General features: G+C 45.4%; 1 protein-coding gene across 1 annotated transcript; it reads left to right on the top strand.

Annotated features, from left to right (window-relative positions):
- Positions 1-2,336: 2,336 nt before the first annotated feature.
- SNX8 (sorting nexin 8) lies at positions 2,337-21,179 on the top strand. Its single transcript, XM_015876864.2, has 11 exons — positions 2,337-2,432; positions 9,110-9,300; positions 10,641-10,758; positions 11,536-11,657; positions 12,188-12,268; positions 13,209-13,369; positions 13,751-13,883; positions 14,960-15,028; positions 15,844-15,993; positions 16,377-16,526; positions 16,900-21,179. The coding sequence occupies exons 1-11, from the start codon at positions 2,399-2,401 to the stop codon at positions 17,011-17,013; spliced, it is 1,323 nt and encodes a 440-aa protein (XP_015732350.1). The 5' UTR covers positions 2,337-2,398; the 3' UTR covers positions 17,014-21,179.
- The last annotated feature ends 185 nt before the right edge of the window (positions 21,180-21,364 follow it).

Raw genomic sequence — 21,364 nt, 5'->3', positions numbered from 1 at the left:
CCTCTCCTCTGACTCTGTACTCTTCTTGCCTTCAGTCCCCCAATGCTCCCTCTTGCTGTTCTTTACCCCTCTTTGGTTCCGCGTGCTTCTCCCAGAATCCAAGGCGAGTGGAACAACTTGTAAAGTAGAATTTTTGCTGATCGGGATGAATTTGCTTCCCACAAGTATGCACCCAACACAGAAGTCCCAAACGTGGGAAATTTGGGGTGAGAAGTCCATCAGCAATGGCTTGTTGTAACAGCTGTCAAAGCAGAAATGCTTTGTGTATTTAAACCCCCTGGCGTGCCTAAGTGATCTGAGGAACGATTTGGACATTTTGATTCTAACTGAATTGTCTGACGGAGTGACTGGGCTCCTTTGAACGTATGAATATGTATGCTTTAATATCGGATTGGGCCATGCACTGAATGACCCACTGCAAGGCCCCCCGGGGCCTCGGGTAGTCCTGGATTTGTGTGTGACATTTATTGCCTGCATCTTTGGTGACATCAGCAGCCCTTTTTTTCTAGTGATAGTTTCTTCACTCTACAGGTTTTCCAGTAGCCTTTTGCTGTGTTTACAATACACAGGGACAAACAGAAGCAATCTTCAAATTAGAGCACCTTATTTATACCAAATAAGTAGTTATGCTATGCTGATAGCCGACCCATCGGGAGATCTGTAGTTAATACCAGGAATCCTTGGATTCCTCTCCATTATTTTCTCCAACCAAAGAAAAAATGCTATATAGGCAAAAAGCGATGCAGTGCTCTGCTTCCAGAAGAGCTGAGCATGCAGAACTCAGCATTCCCCAGCTGACAAACGGATCATGTAACCGAGTTGAAAGGGCCTCTTCCAGCTTTAAGTATGCCCGTGTTTTGGTTTTAAACCCCAATCCCCCACAGATCCAGCTGCACCCACACTTGTGGGGGATCCCAGAAGGAAATAGAATCTGTCCAATCGTTTGTGTCTCTGTAGTCTTTTCCTTTAGGGGGAAAAAACAAGTGATTTCAGTAATGTTTTGTAAGTATCTAAATCCTTCAAAAGATATAAAATATTTAGTGCAGGAACCATCTGAAGGGCATGACCAGATGGCAGGAGGAATGAAACACTGTGGGAAAGGGTAATTCCATGGAAGAAAACACCCAACGTTTGTGGTTGGTAAGCGTTCTTCGTCTGCCTGGAGCTGTGTAGCACGTCCTGCTCTCCGTGTGACTGGAAGGGCCGTATATTTCATGTTACATGTACACCCATGAACCTCACACTGCCAACGCTGGTTCCCTTACACTGAGGACAGGAGTACAACCCAGAGGTAGGCTGTGGAGCCCCAAAGCTGCACGGAGGCGCAGCGGAGCCGTAGCGTTGTGGGAGGCTCGGCTTAGCTGCGTTACAAGCCCTCACAGCTCTACTTTTCCAAACTCAGGGCTCCCGGGTGGATGCCCGCCCACGCCCCCCATGCGACCTCCTCGTGGCCCGCCCGCACTGACGGCGGGCGCTGAGTCGGAGGAAGGGGAGGGCGGCCCCGGCCGGCCGGGCCTCTACATGACTGCGCCGCGATGGACGTGCGACCGCCGCAGGCAGGCGGTGTAGGCACAGGTACGGGTTAATGGGTACGTAGCTGTGGTATATGGGTACGGGATGGGGCGGCAGCGGGCAGCGCCGCGGGGCTCATCCCCTGAGTGCTGCTGCTCTGAGAGGGGGGGCTTCAGGGCTGCTTGTGTCCGTCATAAAAAAACCTGAGTCGTTAAAGGAAGCGGCCACGGCTTCCCTTCTCTCCCCGGGGGCGGCCGACCCGGTACCGATGGGGTGGGTTCTGTGGGCAGTACCCGCCGTTGGTTCGGTCCGTGTGTAGGGAACAGCGCCGGTGCCGGGCCTCGCCGCTCGCCCGGGGAGGAGCCTCGTTGGGCGGTGGGGCGGCCCCGTGTCCGGAGCGCCGGCGTTTAATTGAGGCCCTGTGGGGGCTGTTAAAATTTGAGCACGGGACCTGGATGCTTCCCACAGCCATACGGTCGTGTTTTATTTATTTCGCCTGGTGGGCTCCCACTGCCTGTGAAGCAGCTCGTAAGGTGCTTATCGTGTTTCTCTTGTGGGCCCTCTGCAATGCCGGGCGGATCGGCGGAGGGGAGTGGGGTGAACTGCGGCGGCAGTTTCCGACGGGAGCTGGTGCCGTGCTTCGAGTGCTTTAAGTGTTTTTTGCTTCTGTTCTCTGCAAGGAGGGGTTACAAGTGAGTGTGTGTTGGTAATGAAGCGGGATCCCCTCTTGAGGATTCCCCTTCCTATTGGGCCTTATTGGTGGCTCCTGGCGCACATGATACGGGGTCGATTGAGTGTCTATGAGTAGGTATGTTTGGGCCCCCATATTTCCGTCCAGGGCTGATGTAAGATATTGGGACATTGAGCAGCAGACTTTGTGGAAAAAATGTCCTACTGTGTCAAAGAGAGAGCTCCCTCAGGTATGTCCATGCGGTTCGGCATCTGCTCCTGGAGCTCGGCTGGGTGAGGTGGTGGTTCTGCTGCTGAACTGCTCCGCTCTGCCTTAGAAAGTGTGGCTTTCTTTGGAATAAGGTTATATTGCAGACACAGAGCAAATACTTGATGGCCATAGTGGAAGAGGAGTATGCTGTGAAAGGTGGTATCTGTTTAATTTTCGGTCTGTGTTCAGTAGTTTTGGGGATTAAGGCAGGAGCCGGGGAAATCGTTTTAAAATGTTAATAAGGGAGGGAGATTTTTTTTTTTTTTGATTGTTGGTGGTTGGATGTGTTTTAGGGGGACAGTTCTTCAACATCGGAGAGGTGGTTGGGCTCCTGGGAACCGGCTGCCAGTGGAAGTCGGATGCCCCGTCCTTGGAGGTGTTCAAGACCATGCGGTTGGGACGGGGCCCTGGGCAACCTGATCTAGTAAAGGTGTATGTTTGGTGGCCCTGCCAGGCAGGGGGTTGGAACTACATGATCCTTGAGGTCCCTTCCAACTCAGGTCATTCTGTGATTCTGTGGGATCGGAGATCTTGGGAAGCCAACACCCACCCTGAACTTCTTCAGGGAGCAGCAATTTGTCAGTGGGTGTTGTAGCAGGACCAGGGCGTGTGAATTATCTAATTTGCAGGATTCAAAGTATTGTGAAACAATAAAAAAGAAGTAACAAAACGCTAATGGCTAATTGTATGGGAACTGTTGGATCACCTGAGGTGAGTGCTGAGTCAGCCCTGGGAGCACAGGTGAAGGTAATTCAGCTGTGTGATGGGAAGGGCTGGAGCCTGGCTGTGTCTGTCCTAGTCCCCATTCAGGGGGTTATACACCAATATGTGAAATCATTTCTGCTGAGTTGGTTGTATCGATCTTCTAAAATACTTTTTGTTGGCTCTTGCTCCTTTTTGAGTCTGTTTTGCAGTGACTGCAGAGAACTCATGTGGCTGTGCTGGTTGGGATGGGGAGCTTCCCCTTCTCTTCCGATGGCAGATCTTCAGCTTGGTGGGGAATGCTGCACCCACTGCAGGTGGAAGAGTTTGAGTGTAACTGCTTTGTTTTCCCCCATAACCACCAAGTTGCAGTGGGTTGGCACAGAGCGATGGAGGGCGATGCTGCAGTGAAATGGGGAGCTGGGACGAAAGGATGGGAGTGTTTTAACACAATGAATGAGCTTGTTAAAAATAGAGAGAAGAAAGGGTAAAAAGACCATCCAGAGACTGGCGTTGGCACAGTGCTTAAGTACATGGATTGAGTTTTGCAAAGCAGAAGTTATCTTCTTTTGATGGGGGCGTTTGTGGGAACTTGGCAGATTTATAGTTGAGATAAAGTGCCCCTGTGTAAGACTGGTGTGTGAATGTTTATGGGACGTAGCAATGGCTCATGGCTTCCTGAAAGCTGATTCTTGCAGAACGTTTGCACATGTTCTTGTTAACCGGGTCTTAATTTTCACACTTCCACCCTCTTTGTTAGAGCTGGGTGTAAATAAGGAGGGAAGTTCAGTCCTCCACTGGGAGCTGAGGGCTGTCCTAAGCCAGGGGTTGGCATTTATCTCTGTAGTCTTTGTGCAAATTCCTCAATGGATTTTCCCCCCTAATCCTGTTACTGCTTTGACATGTGTAGCTCCATCCCACTCTGTGTCTGTGCAGCTCAACTCTGTGGCTGTGTGTCTGACTTGGAGATGAAATGCGTTCCTTGTGTTCCCAGACTGGGAAATTACTTAATTAATCACTTGATCTAACAGCTTGGTTACAAGAGCAGGGCACAAGGCTCCCAGTTTGCTCTCTGTTCTGGCATACAGATTTACTCTGTGATATTGGAAGGAGATAACTTGCTGTTTTTTTCTCTTCTTTTTTCCTCTTGTAGTATGTGATTGTGATAAGCAGTTATTGATCTATGGCTGTAGGGGAAATGCAGAAACGTTAGCACTTAAAAATTGTTAAGTGAAGCTTAGGTAACTTTACTTGAATATCTTTGAGCTGTTACACTGCTGCTTTTCTTGCACCAAATCCCAAGCAGTAATTTGAAGTTCAGTTGGGGAATCAAACAAAAACCAACCACCAAAGCTGCCTCCAAGCCCTCGAAACAGAGGAAACAACAGCCCAGAGCAGCCAGCACGGAGCACGTGTTTGGTATCCACAGTGAGGGAGCTGGAGAGTTTAAGGAGGAAAGCAGAATGTTGGAGCCTGTGTTCCTACATCTCATTTTTGGTATTATCTTGCCTTGTTTTGGCACTGGGCAGTTTGGATTTACGACCAAACTTGGCCTGGAGCTGCACCATCTGTGTTAACAGTGAGACTTTCCTTGTACTTCCAGATCTGTGGATCATTTTGGTTGGATGAAGTAGGCTGGTTCTTTCAGCTTTTTCCTTTCCAAATAAGAATGACGTGGTCTGAAGTTCCTTTGAAATACAGAAACAACTGAGTTGTGTACAGTTGTCTCAGTCTTAAAAATATCTAAAGCCTTAAGAAGAAAGGTGGGTTTGTTGCGTGTGTGGGTTTTTTTTTCCCTCCCTAGAACTTCTGTTTATTCTTTTTTTAGTCTTCAGGGGATTTCAGATTGTGTAAGCACTATAAAAAATAAAAAGGAAGGCAGCTGATGCTGTAGTTGCAGTGTGTGCTCTCGGAGCGGCTGGGATGGACACTGAAAGGGAATTCTCAGAACAGGGAGAAATGTGTTGGGCACAGCCAGGGGAAAGAAAGGCATTTCCATGGCTCCCGGGGCTTCTGGTGAGAAGGCAGAAGGGAAGTGCTGCTGTGTGATTGCTGTTTGAAGTGTGCCTTGCTCGGGAGCTCATGGTGGAACCTGCATTTTTACCAGGGGGAAATGAGAGGTGTCAGCACACAGAAATACACCCTGCTCGGGCTCTGCTACACATGCAACCGGTGATTCTATGGCACCTTCTACTTAAGTATGTCACATACATTGACTGGATTAGCACCCGAGTGTGATAAAGAGCAACGTGTGGCAGGCAGCAGCAATCCGGAGAGAAGCCCTCCAGCTTTGGCTGCCTCCACTCCAACAGGGCGGGGAGATGGGCACAGCTGTGCAGGGCGGGTTGGAGGCTGCTGGTGTGGGATGGAGCGGTGAGCTCTGTGTGCTGACTGGAGTTTGAAATGCACAGCATGAAGGGGCACAGCTTTCCATTTCAGTTCTTCCCTGTGTCCTTTCAGCCTGTCCTACAGGGCAGCAGTTATTGCAGTTCTTTCAGAAGCAAACAAAAACTAGGCTGTGTTTTAAATGCTTCTTTAATCCTCTACTTCTTGTCTCTTTGTTCTGTCTGTTTGTATATGTGTGCATATGCCTTCTAACTTTGATAACAAATTGTTTTCAGTTACCCCAGGCTGCTTCCCCGTGTCTTATTGACAGCAGATTGAAGAGCTGTGCTGTGGCCAAGAGGCAGCTTGCACAAAGGGCTTATTTCATTTTATCTGCTTCACTGTGTTCCAGGGTACCGTTTCCTACCTCATTTCTGCATTCATTTACAGCTCTATGTATATGATCTTTGCTAGATGATGATCTGAGATGAAAGGGAACGTTTCAAAATTAGCTGTTCTCCAGCAGAGCGCGTGATGGGAAGCATTAAGTGTTTTGTTACAGTGCGTGTAAATCCTTTTATTGCTTGAATGCAGGAGCTCATACCAATGAGTTGGCGCTATTATCCACCATTCCTAGCCTGTATTATCCACCATTTCTGGCCAGGACTCTCCAGGCTGTTTCTGAATTGACTCTTCAGTAAGCAGGGCAAAGGACGGGCTGCTGAATGGTTGCAGTGTGTTGTTGTGCAGGGTTAATGTTAACACTGGAGTGGTGTTTTCTGGAACAAGTTAACAGCTCCAAAGTAACCGTCGTGTTCTCAGACCGGTGTTCGAGGGTGCACGTTCACACTGGCTCGCTGTCCTGCTAATATGGAAGACATGTTATTAATTAAAAGTGTAATTACTCACTCTGTACGGTTATCTGGTTTGTGTGATTTAGACCAGGTGGGATGTAGAGGAGCTACAGAATGTTTTGGGAAGAGCCGGATGTGTGAGCTGCTGATAAAGGGAAGGTATTTCCTGTAAATGAGTTTTAGAACACGGATTTAGAGAATAACTTGGCAAAGTCTTTCAAGTGAAGGAATGTCGTGTCTCGATCTCTGTGTGGGGTTCACTCTGCTGCTGTCACTGCAGTGAAAGTGGGAGTCCTTCACAGCATCAGCTGGTGCACAGTTTGAGTCCTGCAGCAGATCCAGGGACTTAAGGATAGACATGAAGCCTTCAGTATTTCCTCTGTAAGTCCTTTCTCATGGTCCAGATCTGTTCCCTCTGGGGCTATATTAGCTCATCAGCTGGTGCTGAGCCTCTGATCAGGGTGCATTTGGTGCTGCAGAATTGCAGCTGGCTGGCAGGGCAATGAAAGGCAGCAGGAGTGTTGTGTTGGTGCAGATCTGTGCTGCTCTCAGAAGCAGGTGGGTTGTGTTTGGACCAGCTCCTCTTTGGGAGACTGGTTTGCTGTGACTTCCCCTGAAATGTGAGCCAGTGGTTGAGCAACACAGGACTGTGGAATTCTGTTTAAGCGTGTGTGCCTGCATGGCAGAAATAACCAAACCTCCTGCGTCACGTTGCATTTCAGTCATGTGAATCAGCAATTCAAACCACAAATTACGAGGGCACACAGCCGGGAGAACCGCTGCTGCAGGAGCAAGGCTGCCTTGTGCTGTTCATAGTGCTCTCTGTGAGTGTTTTTGCTGCTTCCTCTTGATAGCACTGTTGTTGATACCCTGCAGCACCATCAGATATTAGGTGGGAGGGTTTTGCTATGCTAGCAAATAATTTGCCTTACTCTCCGTGTCCTGAGCTTCCTTGCTTTCCTTCTCAGTTCAGCATCTATTTGAAATGTAGTATAGATGCATTCACGCTTTATCCAGCAGAGTCCCATATCAGCTTGAAGTAGTTGGTATTTTTACAACAGTTTTCTGGCAGTTAACTGGAACTTTTAGAAGCTCTTTGTAGGTGGAGTTAACAGGTGATTATTCAATTAAAGCAGAGGTGTTAAGACTTGCTTTTCTGAGTCATGTTAGCATGAACCTGAAGCTTGGCAAGACGTGTGGGATAAGGTCATTTGTCCTGGGTTTGGGTTGGTTTCCTTGAGCCCTTCTACAGAACAAAGACTGGAGCTGCACATCTGAGGAGCTGGAGGTTGCCTGTGTTCTCCATTTTCCAGAGCCTTGAGCACATGGAGGAGCAGGTGGGAAACCCTCAGGAGAAGGTCAGGGCTTTCAAGTTGAGGTTATGAATCTGTATCCTCCTGAAGGAACCTCTAAGGCAGATACCAGCCTTTTCAACTATGTATCAAAGCTTGCAGGGAAGATTCTTGTTTCTGTAGTTACTGTGGTGTTATGTTGTCAGCATTTTAGATATGTTTAAAAAGGGCTGCAACTTCTACATGCTTGCAAGGGGGGTGGGGGATGGCTAATACTCCACAGCTTTAAGCGCTTTTTCATTAGTGGATTCAACTCACTTTGTAAAAGAGCTTGCTCACCATGTCTCTGTTAGACAGACATATTTGGAGAGGAAGCAGCTCATCTGTTCCAGGTTGTAAAGCAGAACTCAGGTATGGGTTAAATAGATTCCAGGGTTAAATCTACATTTTTCCATCTTCTCTTATGTGTAAAATGGGTAGAAAAAAAACCCAACTTGCTTTGCAGAAGGATGTGAGCTTCCTTTACAGTCACGTAACTTATAGTTATGAAGTCAGATTCAGAGGGTGGGCTTCAGTTTGGTCATTCAGTAATAAGAGAGTGCTCCAAATCATCCTCCTTTCCCCTTTGGTGCACTCTCTCTCCCGTGGCCATCTTTGTTCCCTTTTGCATCTTGCTGTGAATTACATTGGTCAGAGAAATCCTAAGCTGTCCAGCTGGGGCTGAATTCAGTGTGTGGGGAAAACAAAAAAACAACAAAACTCAACAAAATAAGACCCAAACAGGATGGGTTTATCTACAAGCAATAGGGTCTGTATGTTTGTAGGATTCTGCCTGAGCTTGCTGAGATAGAGGAACTCTGGGGTTGATAAACATTGCTGGGATCCGTTTCCTGCTGCTATTGAACTTAAACATACTGACATAGTAAATTACTGTAAATCATGCACGCTCCAGCACCCTGTCATACAATTTAATATAGCTGTGTCAAACAAAGTGTCTCTTTCCTTTGTAACGCCATGTGAAATGAATGCAATAACTTTCTGCAGAGTTGTAAAATAACACGTTTTCTTTACTTCCACGATTTGTTCTAGGCAGGATCCAAAAGTGCTGAGCCAGGGCTTGATTCATTTTTGGCAGATCCTGCTGTGGTGGGAGCTGGACAGACAGGAAACACAGGCCTCCGAGCTGAATCACGGCATGAATTTGGCCTGTGATTCTTCTGCTCAGTAGAGATGGCTTCCTGACTTGATATAATTGGTGGTGCTTCTGGGTGTAGTGGAGAGGGAGGTACCGATGTCTCGAACGTGTGGGAAGTAGCATAGTAGCATAGTGGCAGAGCCTCCTGGGGGAGGAGTGGCTCGAGTGCTCTTCTGGTGGTGTTGCACCACTGTGGGAGCTCTGAGAGAGGGAGCAGGATATTTTAAGTCTCCTTTTGCTGTATCGTCTCTGGATCGGTTGGACTGTTTTATCTCTTTTTGTCTTTCAGATTTTGCAAAGCCTCCAGTGAATGAACCACGGGAACCAGAACAATTCCTAATGCAGGCACCCCCAGGAAATCCACTGCTGCTTCCCCACACCCTACAAGAGCTATTGAGCAAGGACAGCGTGCAGGTGGAGCTTATACCTGAAAAGAAGGGCCTTTTTCTGAAACATGTGGAATATGAAGTTTCCAGCAAGGTAACATGAACAAGCGCTGCTTTCAGTGTGAACGCGTCCTCTGAGGAATCTGTGTGCACTTGCTTTTGGCAAAGTTCTGTCTCGAGTTTCTCTGTGGGATGATGCTGGTTTGAGCAGGCCAGGTGTATTGGGTGGATTTACATTCTCTGGGCTTATGCTTTCTTGACAGGTGTTTCTGCAGTGTGGCACGTCTTCTAGCCGAGGTCTGATGCATCGTCAGCTAGTTTTGCAAAGTCACTGGGTAGTATTCAGGTTACTGGCTAACCAGGCACACCTGCAACATGAGCTCTGAGCAAAAGCAGATGTGTAACACTGAAAGATCAATGATTCCATTATTCTGTGTTTCAGACTGTTTAGAACTTGTGAAGAAATAATATTGGCAGTGCTAAACTGAAATCCTTAATAAACAGAAGTTACTCAAAATCCTTTTGCAGAGTCAGGGCCGTTTCCAGTTTACTTGCCCTAATCGTGACCTGTAGGTTCCGCTTGTGGGGTTGGCTAAAACTGAACTTGATGCATCTCTTCCTTTTATATAGAATGGAGAGTGAAATAGCTCTCAAGTAGATCAGGTGGCTTTGAAATCTGTTCAAACTAGTCTGTGAGCAATTTGCATGTCCTAGGCCACCAAAAAAACAGTTACTGTGCAACAGCTGAGCTTTTGTACATATTTGGCATCACTTATTTGTGGTGATGTTTATGGCTTTAGACTAATGTCTGAAAGATCATCAAAGATTGTTGTATGGGAGGGAAATGGCAAACAGAATGAATGTTTCTGTGGGCTCTTGAGGACTCTGTTTTTTGCAAGACAGTGGTCTGAAGAACCCTGCTGGTCGCTCTAGGTTTTTAATTTAGGAGTCCATTACCAACTCATTTCAGTTGCTGTCATCCCTCTCAGTTCTAGCTGTAGATGCTTCTGAAGAAAGTAGAATAACTTGCCCTTGATCTCCATCAAGGAACTGCAACGTAAATCAGCATCAGATTTCAAATCAGACAGGGAGGCCCTTGGGTCTGTACCCACTGTGCTCCAGTTATCTGCCTCCTTACTTTACTTCTGGAAATGCGTAGTGTCATTGTAAGTGGTGGGTGATGTGCAAAGCAAAAGTGGTGAGAAAATGTAGAGTTGTATATAGTCCTTCTTACAGGCTGCTCCAATGGGAGAGCAGTATTTTCTACCACCTTCCAACCATGAGCCCCAAGGAATGAGGAATATTTCATTTCTGTGCTCTCTGGATGTAAATGTTCCTTTTCTTTCTGCAGCTTACATTAGGAAGCTGTGGAAGTGCTGCTGATTGTCCAACCTGTGATTGATCGGAAGTTATTTCTCTCTTCCTCTATTGCAGAGATTCAAATGCTCAGTCTATAGGCGGTATAATGATTTTGTGGTGTTCCATGAGATGCTTCTGCAGAAGTTCCCATATCGTATGGTGCCATCACTTCCACCAAAGCGGATGCTGGGAGGTAACCTTGGGTCTTTGTTTTGTCTGGAAGTCACAGTGTGAGTGTGATCAAGATGATATCACTGAAAATAAATAATTGTTAAGAGCTCAGTTCAGGACCAGCAGCACAGTGATGTTAAGTGAACATCTTCAGCAGGATGCTGTGTGTTGTAGTGTTCCCTCACATAGAAGCCTTACAGGAATATTAATCACACTTTGAGCTTACCTACAAAAGGGTGTCTTTCTTGCAGATCAACCAAGTGCCTTGAAGTGACTGTTTCCCTCATTTTTTTTTTCCCCATTATAAAAGTGAGCTTGTCAGTCTGCTTAAGGTAACTAAGAATGAAGTCTGGAGTTGGTATCGTTTCACTCAAGTATGCTGTAGCTGTTAGAAACCAATGGAGTAACCCAAGACAGAAGGCACAGCAAAGCTCCTTCTCAAACATTTTCTGTAGGCACCATTTTTAAACTTCTGTTATTTAAGATGTTGCATAACTGTATAAAATCCTATCTTGTTTTTTTTTTTTGCTTTGTCTGTGCAAGAATGAGCTTTTTGCTGCCTTGTCTCCTACCCATACTGCTAAGTTTAATACGTTTCAGTAAATAATTGATTTTAGTCTAGGAGTCCATGTATTGCTACAGTAAAAAGGAGCTGGTAAACGGGTTGCAGTGAGCCAGAACAACGCAAAATAACATTATTGTACGAGGAAATTACTGGACGGAGTGTTTTCTTTTTTCTCTTTCTGAGCAACCGTAATTTTGTAGTCTATTAATAGAAATTTGGTGTTCCTTCCTGTAGCTGATCGAGAATTCATAGAGTCAAGGAGGAGAGCTCTGAAGCGCTTTATAAACCTGGTGGCTCGACATCCCCCCTTCTCAGAAGATGTGCTCTTGAAGCTCTTTCTGTCATTCAGTGGCTCAGTGAGTATTTGTTGGTGATAACTGAGTTTGCACACCTTCCTGTCACTGCTGTCCTGGGCAGAGTTCAGAGTTGTTTTTGACCTGCACGTTGTTGCTCCCTGTGATGAGGAACATTTTCTTTCAGCCGGAGAGGCTGTATGTGCTCCATTTCTGGAGGGGTTCAAGGCCAGGTTGGATGGGGCCCTGGGCAGCCTGGTCTGGTACCAGATCTGGCTGTTGGTGACCCTGCTGGTGATGGGGGGAGGGGGAGGGTTGGAGTTTGATCCTTGAGGTTCCTTCCAACATAAGCCATTCTGTAATAATTCTGTGATATTTCTGTAGCGAAATGTAAGTTCATTTGATGCCAGGAATGCAATTTCTTGAGAATGGTAACTTTTCTTAGGAGAACATTTAGGGCAATTCCCCTTCAGCTAAACCTCACCTGAATAAAGCTCAATCTGATAAGTTGTGCCTTACTATTACAGTGTGAGTCCTGTGCAGGCTGGCTTTCCTTAGAATCAAATGAATGTGAAAAACTTTGTCTTCTTTAGGATGTGCAGAATAAACTAAGAGAGTTGGTCCAGGGAGTGGGAGATGAATTTCTGATCTGCAGATTGGCCACCCAGGCCAAGGTGTGTATGATTATTTCTTACCTCATTTTATACTGATTTAAATGTCTCTTCTCCACGTGGATCAGTTCTGGTGTTTATTTGGTGACAGAGTTCTTGGGTAGGGGAGAGCTGTTTCCAGATTTGGAAGGACTTTTAAATTCCTAATTTCTTAGGAAACAGAAATAAATATTTGAGCCTGTAGACCTGATATTTCTACCTAAATGCTGGTTTGTGAACACAAGATAACAAATCCTTCTCAGAACCTGATTCTTAGTGAATACTTTTACTTGCATAGGAAACAAATGACCAGGCCCCATGATTTAAGAGCTAATATCTAAACTGATGTCTTCTGGTGTTCAAGTCATTGTTCTGTCTTTCTCACTGTGGGAGAGTAATTTGGATTGCTTTAGAAAAGTCAGGTGGAAGTTGTGCACTCATCTCTTTATCCCAGTGTTTAGTGCTGAGGTGGCCTTTAAGCGTACATTTACTGCTCATTGAGCAATTTTGAAGTGGCTGTTCAGGTTCCTGTACTGGCAGCAGAAGGTTTTGCAATTGGAACTTAATTGAGGCTCTTACTGGTGGTGCATGGGTCAGTAAGAACTTATTTGAACTCTCAGTACGTGCTCACCATAGCAGTGCTGGCAGCTATTAGTAGTTTCTGATCAGAACCTGTTAACTGGAAACCTCCCAGTTCCTTCTCTGACTGTGTAGTAAACTTGTGGGTTTTGGTGTCTGTACCTGTATTTGAACCACTTTCTACCTCCAAGATTTGGGGGTGTTTGTGTGACTTCTGACATGTCTATCTAAATTACAAAACTGATCTCTCCAAAGCTGTCACAGCATGGAGGGGAAGAGTGCCAGGGAAGTTTGTCTCTTTCCTAACTGTATGGTGCACCTACGGTTGTGATACATGAATATGTCTCTGGTGTATCCACTAGTAACCTTCCTTGTGCTTCCTCAGGACTTCCTCCCAGCTGACATACAGGCCCAATTTGCTGCCAGCAGGGAGCTCATCCGGAATATTTATAACAGCTTCTACAAGCTCCGGGACCGTGCAGAGAGGATAGCATCTCGAGCCATTGATAACGCCTCAGATCTTCTCATATTTGGAAAGGAACTAAGGTAGGTTGGGTGAAAGAAGATTAGCTCGTGTCAACACTTCTGCTGTTGCTTTGGAACTGAAACTGTTGTGAGATTTACTTGCAAGTAGTGTAGTTAGAATGGGTGTTTGAACGCGTGCTGTATGCTATAATCAAGTCTTCCTAACTGAAAAATAAGAAATCCTGTGCTTGTATTCCATAGACCAACAGAAATAAGTAGCAATGCTTTGACACTTGGGTACTGGTTATATTGTCTCTTCTTCCAGTGTATACTGGGCAGTGTGACTGTGCAGTAGTACCTCTGCGCTGCGAGCTCTGAAATTCTGAACTGCTTTCTGTAAACTTGTGCATCTACCAAATGGAGTTTGTTTCCTAAACTTAATGATGAATTCTGTTCTCGTAGTGCTTTGGGCTCAGACACTACACCGCTTCCTTCCTGGGCTGCTTTGAATAATAGCACATGGGGGACTTTGAAACAGGCCTTGAAGGGTCTGTCTGTCGAATTTGCACTTCTGGCAGATAAGGCTGTGCAGCAGGTGAGTTCATTTTGTGTGTGTGTGTTCCTTTTTGTATAGTGAGGAAGGTGTGTTGCTGTCTTAAGCTTCATCTTGAATCATGAGCTCTACAGGCATAGACATTTACAAAGTTAAAAGCGAGACTGTAATCCAAGCTTGCATCGTAAGCCAGCAGCCTGCTTGTTCAGGTGTGAATGAAGACATGGACTGTTTGAATGGGGAAAGAATATAACAGGGAAAAGGAAAGGAGGGAAACGCCTGCTTTCTTTCTTCTTTTTAGGTGGTTATTGGACAAGCTCAGTTGTCTTGCTGTACTGAGCTGTCCAAAAGGCCTGTGTGCTGTGTTATTTACCTGCTGCAGAGAACCTGGAATTTCTGAATCAAATTTTGACATTCATGTTACTTAGACATTACACGGGACTCATTCACATGGCATTGCCCTTTGCAAATGTGCAGTGTGATAATGAGAGAACGATGCGAGATTGTGACAGTCTAGAAAGCAAAAGTAATATTTTTGTTTTCTCATCCCATTGTGTTCAAATGAGCATTCAATGTGCTTTTATAGCTCAACCAGACCAGCTCTTTTTCTCTAGAGTTTGGTCCAGAGAGCTCTACTGATATGGGAAGAAAAGGCAGCATTTAGTAAAAGGAAAAAAAACAAAGTTGTCAAACTTAGCTTGGCATCTTATTTATGCTTTCTGATGCATGAACTATTATGGGATATGTGCAGGTATTTATAGACTTAATGGATTAGGTATCTTGTAAGAAGGGAAGCCAGAAATTGGAGGAGTCTATGAAAACAGATGTGGAGGCTGAGAGAGCTGAAAGGCCTGGCACACAGCGCTGGGGAGCAAACTGCTCTGCTTACAGTGATCAGTCAGTTGGAATCGCTGTGCTCACTCCAGTTCGGGTTATTGCTCTGCATGCTGAAGGCTGAGTGCTACCATAATGTCTCAGAGATTTTTTGATGCAGTTGTGTAAGTGCTGATATGCCCCAGAGAGTGCTGTGGGGGGCCTGCATGGGGTAAGGATTTGAACAACTGTGTTGTTGGTTCTTGCCAGGCTTACGTAAAATGTACTTTTTCCTTGTTTTCCAGGGTAAACAGGAAGAGAATGATGTGGTGGAGAAGCTGAACCTTTTCCTGGATTTACTCCAGTCCTATAAAGTGAGCTTTGCTGTTCTTCTGCCAGTGAGAAAGTTGTTTAGAGCGAACTTGTGCTCTTCAGAGGGTGTGAGGCCAATGAGATGGAAAAGTGTCTGGGAGGGTGGCTTGGAGGCACTGCGGGCCTGTGGCAGAGGGATGGAAGTGGCTGTTAGCCTTAGTTAGCTGCACAGCCTTACTGATCAGCTATTCTTGTGATGAGATGTTGCCAAATGGCAAACATACCTGGGAGGAATTCAGAAACAACTGCTTGAATTGCATGGATTCTGGATTTGAGTGCTTTTGAGTCAAAACAGTGAATGAGATGGCTACTGTTCTGTCAGCGGAGACAATTCATGAGGTCAGCTACAAACAAAAGAATTGCTTTCAATATTGATCTCTCAGTCAAAGGCACTTCTTTTAGAAGCACCTAATCAAACTGTACTTGGCAGCCTCTCCTGATGTTCCCATGCTCCTCGGACTGAAATAGAAAGGCGCTGGGAAGCAATTACTGCAGTTAATTGCCAGCACTTAATATTGAGAAGGTCATGGAAGATAAGTGGTCTGATAAGATCCAAAATGTTGGCCAAAGTGATGTTACAGATTGCTTGGACCTGTGCCACCGAGCTTAAGTGGCACTTCTGTTTCTTGAATTCTTAGCTAACATTTTTACCCTCTTAAGAAGAAAGGAAAACAAATCTGCAGCATAGAAATAATATAAAGCCTGACCATGTCTTTGTGTTCCTGATGTACTTGACCTGCCTGCTCACTGTCCCTTAGCACCATGCCCTGCTTTCACTCAGTACCTGCTTTTTATTTGCTGCTTTTCCTCTATAAAGGACCTGTGTGAAAGACATGAGAAGGGGGTACTGCACAAGCACCAGCGAGCGTTGCATAAGTACAGCATGATGAAGAAGCAGATGATGAGTGCCACTGTGCAGAACAAAGAACCAGAATCAGTGGAGCAACTGGAATCTCGAATTGTGGAGGTATTGCAGATGCATGGGGGAAGCAGAGAGTGGTACAGCTCAGTCATATCTGCAGAGAGCCATTAGCCTGGAAGGGTAGCTGATACTTGACTAATTTGAGCTACCTGCTGTGCTACAAGGATAACACGTTTGTTTTCCTCAGTACTTATTACTGATTCTCTGGCAACATGACATGACATTTGCAGGAGTTGAGGAAAGCAATATTCTGTGTGATGGAAAGTGCAGTTGCTGTCATATCCCGTGAGTCCAGGCACTGCCTTTTTAAGTTCCTGTTGTGTTTGAATTGCCAGTTGGTGAGGAATACTGTTTTCTCTGCTGCAAACGGATCTCCTACTGACACCTACTTCCTGGCACTGTGTTTCACTGAATTCCTTCTCTTTCAGCAAGAAAATGCCATCCTAACCATGGAGCTTCGGAATTACTTCTCTTTATATTGCCTGCATCAGGAGACACAGCTCATCCATATCTATCTGCCTCTCACATCTCACATCTTGGGGGCCTTTGTCAATTCCCAGATCCAGGGTCACAAAGAGGTGAGTTTTTTGACCTATGCTATTTTTCCCAAAACAAGATTGAAAAGTTTGAACTTGTTTTCTTTAGTGGGACTGCCTCCTTTAATCACCAACCCAGATGGGATCTTTCATCACTTTTTAATAAGTCACCTAGGGTATTTTCCAATAAGGGGTTGAGGATCAAGGCTAGCCTGTAACGCTTCTAAAGAAAGATTTGTGTTCAGTCACTATAGCATCATCTAAAAGAAATGGCCTGGGTATGCTGGACTTCTCCAAAGTGCTCTGTCAAACTTGTGCTGTGCTGTTGGGTATCTTGAAACTGCTGCTAAAATACAGAGTGGTGAGTTCCTTCCTTACCTCGTTCTCCTGCTTCTGTCTTCTTTTCTACTCACAGATGAGTAAAGTTTGGAACGAACTGAAGCCGAAGTTGAGCTGCCTCTTTGTGGGATCTAGCAATATGCCAACTCCACCATTGTCACCTCCAGATGGGAACTTCTTTTCCAATTAATACTCCGAGCAACTACCATGAGCAAGAAGTGCAATCAAGGGAGGGGTTGGACCTCTACCTCCAGATGTTAGAATGAATCCTCCAAACAGCTTTTTTTTTTTCTTTTTAAATACTGCTGCTTTGAGCTGCTCTCTGATTTAGACAGACTGGATGTGGGGCAGAACATACAGATAAAAGACACTCTTTATTTTGGAATGCTCTAGGGCAGAGCTGAGTTTTGTTATCTTGCAGACAGACTTTGTGGGGTCAGGATGTGGCATGGTGCAGTAGGTGCTGCAGTGTTACTGCCGATGTCTCTGCATTTTGTACTAAGTGTCCAGGCTCACTAACCTGGTTGGGTGCAGGACAGCACTGCTGTAGCACAGCAGTTTTCCCATGGAGGCTCAGCACAGTGTGTGTCAGTGTCGATTCAGTTCATAGTTGCAGGGCAGCCTGGAGACTTGCTTGTCTGATTCAGTCTGGGGCCTAAGATGTCTGCGCTGAGAAACCTAGAGGAGTTTTCCTGGCATAAATGGGAATGTAATTGAATGAGATGCTCCTTAACTGTAATCCTTTCGTGTTATCCAAGCTGAACAGCTACAGCAGAGCATGTTTAATTCTCCTGGAGGTTCTGACATCCACCTGCTGAGTCACTGTTTAGGACTGTGGGAGAGCTGTGAGCCCATGGCAGCCTGTCCTCTGGTCCAGTACGAAATGAAGGATCCTGTCACGCTGGTAGGCTGGGACACAGTGATGATAAAATGGATTAGCAGAGATCAGTATTTATTGGGTATTTCTGCAGTTGTCTTCTCCAGCTCTGGGTAGCACTGCAGTGTGTGGAGAGAAGGCAATGTCAGTGACAGTTCTTTCTCTCTAGAAATAGCACAACCCTCAGTAATGGGGCGTTCAGGATGATACCTGATAGCGATAAAGGGACTAATTATTCTCAGTGTCTCACTTTGTATCTCCAGTGACTTTCCCTCTTGAGGCAAATGGTAGAGGAAGAGAACTTGTGTGTCATGTTACTGTAGGGGGAATTCTAGAGAAAGTGATAAGTGAACAAACTGTAAATGTATACAACAAAACTCAACGTGATCAGGGCTCCCCCGAACTTATCTTCTGTGGGACCAAGTGAGCTGCCAAAGGGGAGCTTGATGCTTGGCTGCTTAGTGTTCTCTTTTGGTAGAAAGGAAGCACATTATCAAGGGTGAGCGCTCACTGTTAAACTGGAACTGTTACAGTATTTTCCCTTTTGGGGAACTTCCTCAGTAGCAGGAAATAGATTTAAATCTTCACATCACAAAAGGCTTTTGTGTGTGTGTATGTATCTTTTATTTAGAAAATGAAATGCAACATGAAATTTTCCTCAATCAGGTAGAAATTATGGGTTAGATTCTTCAAGAGCAAAATAATAAGCTATTTGCCCAGTCTCGTACCCTCATTTCCCCCCTAGTATGAGGGAAAGTGCACTTTCTGTGGGTGAAGTTCAGGGGTGCTGGGCCTCGAGGAGTGTGTAGGGTGTCTTGTTTAACGACCTTGTTCAGAATACACTATAAAGAGCTTTTTATAGCAATTGAAATGTTAACTCTCTTCTGAGTCCTTCCTCCTATGTAGTAGCCCTGGTTCACTAACTGCAAACAGCTGTGACAGATCTCTCCCAATGATTTCCAAAGTGATGTAGAAGAGATTTTGTGTGTGAACCAGAGCGAAGCCAGTTGGTGAGGGAAAAGTTTCTACAGTAAAATAGCAAATAAGGCATCATCTCAAGAATGGCACAGAAGGGGCGTGCAGGGTTTGTTTGTTTGGGTTCTTTTCCCTCTCCCTTGCTGGAGCTTGTCATGACTGGAAACACAGCAAGTGTTAAAAAAAACATTTAACCATCTTCTTAAATGCTCTTCGTACCTGCTGCCTTCAGATGATGCTGGCTCGTTACAGACAGGGACTTGTTTAGTCTTAGTACCCATCCTCCTTTGTTAAGCTTTGAAGCGGTGAGCAGTCAAATAGAGAAAATGCTGTATGTGCCAGAGGAAGATCTGGTCTGAGTGGGCTGTGCCCCGTGAGCTTGTACTTGGCAATGAAACCTCGCGCTTCTCAGTTAGGGGGGAGGAAAAGTGTAGTTTCTGATTTAAAAAAAACAATAGAAAAAGCCCACAAAAAGAATGGAGTTTGCTGTTTGTCCAAGCAAGAATCCTCTAATTGAGGTGTACAGAGTGCTGTCCGTATGCACAGGCTGCACAACCTCTAAAGAAACTGGAATTAGCTTATTTGAGAAAACACTCCATATTACATTGGCAGCTGTTGCCTCTTTCAGGACAGTGGTTTGGGGGCAGGATTTTCTTGTTTTGCTGTTGTTGGGATTTTTTTTGGTTGTTTTTTTACTTTCTTCACCCTGTATTTTGAAAACAAAAGGCTGGTATCCTCAAAGCTGATACAGCTTATGGCACTCTGAGTTCATTTCATTCTGAACTATCAAGCTCCTGTCCAGAGTTTCATACAACCCTTCATTTTCAAACCTTCACTTTGGGAAACTGACCAGTGTGCCAACAGCAGCGTCATATTTCCTTCAGTAGCTGAGGGATTTCTTTATTGTTTTGGTCCTGCTGAGAGGTGTCAGACCATGTTCTTGCTCTAGAGGAATGCAGCAGGGAATCAACTGAGTTGTCTTCAGTTCTCTATCTACCTTAGTTATAATGTACAGGGGACAGAACCAGCTGCCGCTGTGCTACTGTCTGCTGCAGCAAACTTTGACCATCTACAAGAGTGAGAACAGGACTTCAGGTGTTGGTTCCATTGATGTAGCCGAGTAGATTGCGATAAGCGCTGAGCAAACAATAAAACTAACTGAAGAGCATGTGCTGCCTATCAAAGTACTGCTGCTCCTGTAAGATGTTACACCAAAGAGTTAACGTGCCTTCTTGAATGGAAGCTGTGTAGTGTTGGAGCTGAGGGTGACTCTTGTGTTTAAAATAACAATGACAAAAAAGGCCTCCAGTCTTTTTGTCTGTGTCTCAAATATCATGGAGGTATCAGGGCAGTAAACAGCAGGGACCTGGAAAAATGCCTTATCAGAAGGGCTATGTTTTTGTCACTCCTAAGGTCACCTCTGTTCTAAGCTGCGACTGGCACTACACAGGATTTTGACCAATATTGTATGTTGAAAAGCCTTTCAACTGACGAGATCTACAATACAACCTTGATCTTTGCTTCTCTTCTTCCCCTCTTCTTTGAAAGCTGCTCTTTGTAATGTTTCCAACAGTGCCTTGCTGCATTCCCATGCTTTTACGCTTCTATTCTGATCACACGGGGTGCAGTTCCTGGCATTTTTAACAGACTAATTCACGGTCTCCATTTCCTGCTACTCCTAGAAGACAAACTAGTAGCTGGGGATGTGAGCGGTCTCCCCACCGGCAGCACAAGCAATAGTCACTACTCTGTCATGAGCAAAAACAGTGCTGGTGAAAGCATCTTCAGAGAAGGATTGAACTGACAGTAGAACAGAGGATAATAAATGCAAGTACAGACCTGAGCTGTGCTTGTTCTTTTCTTACCCACATTCCCAGAGCAAGAGAAAGCAATCTGTTCACTCCTGATTTGTGGTTTCCACCAGGAAATAAATTGGGATAACAGAAGAGGTGTGGCAGCTGCCACCATGCAGTAAGGCTTCACATCCCATTACTAACAGCCTAAACTTTGTGCTTGCTTTCTCTCCCTTCCTTGCCTCAAGCCATTCTCTGAAACAGAACAGCCAGAAACACATACTGCATGTCAGAACCACAGCTGTGTATCAAAAGCTTTGAGGATAAGTCATTATGCAGCAAAAAGGAAAAAATAAGAGGTTAAGATAAATAGCTCTTTAAGTTTGAGCTGTGGCTGATGGAGCAGGTGGTGGAGGACATTTTTTGTGTTGCATGGGTGACTCAGAACTGCAGGGAAGGGATGAGAAGAAACCATCTTGTTCAGAGGGTATGAACTCTGCCTGCCTGGAATGTCCTGCACCTTTGCTTTGCTCAGATAGCCTTATGTATGAAGCACTTTACCCCAATGCAGGAATTAAAGACCCATTACTACAGCTGGTAGACTGGAAATGTTTACAGATCCGCTCTGACATTCCAAGATTCTGTTACATGTTTGTAAAAATGTTTAAAGAAACCACACGACCTTCTATAAAGTTCCCTATGTGCCATTTCCAGCAGCGTGCTGTCTGTTTCACTGCATTCTATGCTGAGCTGAGGGCTGTCAGCTCACAGCCTGCAGGCAGGCGGCACAGCCTGTAAGTGTGGGTGTAGCATGGAGTTGCTGGAAGGTGGGATTGTGTTCAGCATATTTCTACCTGTCTGTACAGCCACATTGACAGCAGGAGCTCCAGGGCTGA

This window comes from Coturnix japonica, chromosome 14 (genome assembly GCF_001577835.2).
Source record: "Coturnix japonica isolate 7356 chromosome 14, Coturnix japonica 2.1, whole genome shotgun sequence".
Taxonomy (NCBI): domain Eukaryota; kingdom Metazoa; phylum Chordata; class Aves; order Galliformes; family Phasianidae; genus Coturnix; species Coturnix japonica.
This window is presented reverse-complemented; position numbering and strand designations above follow the sequence as displayed.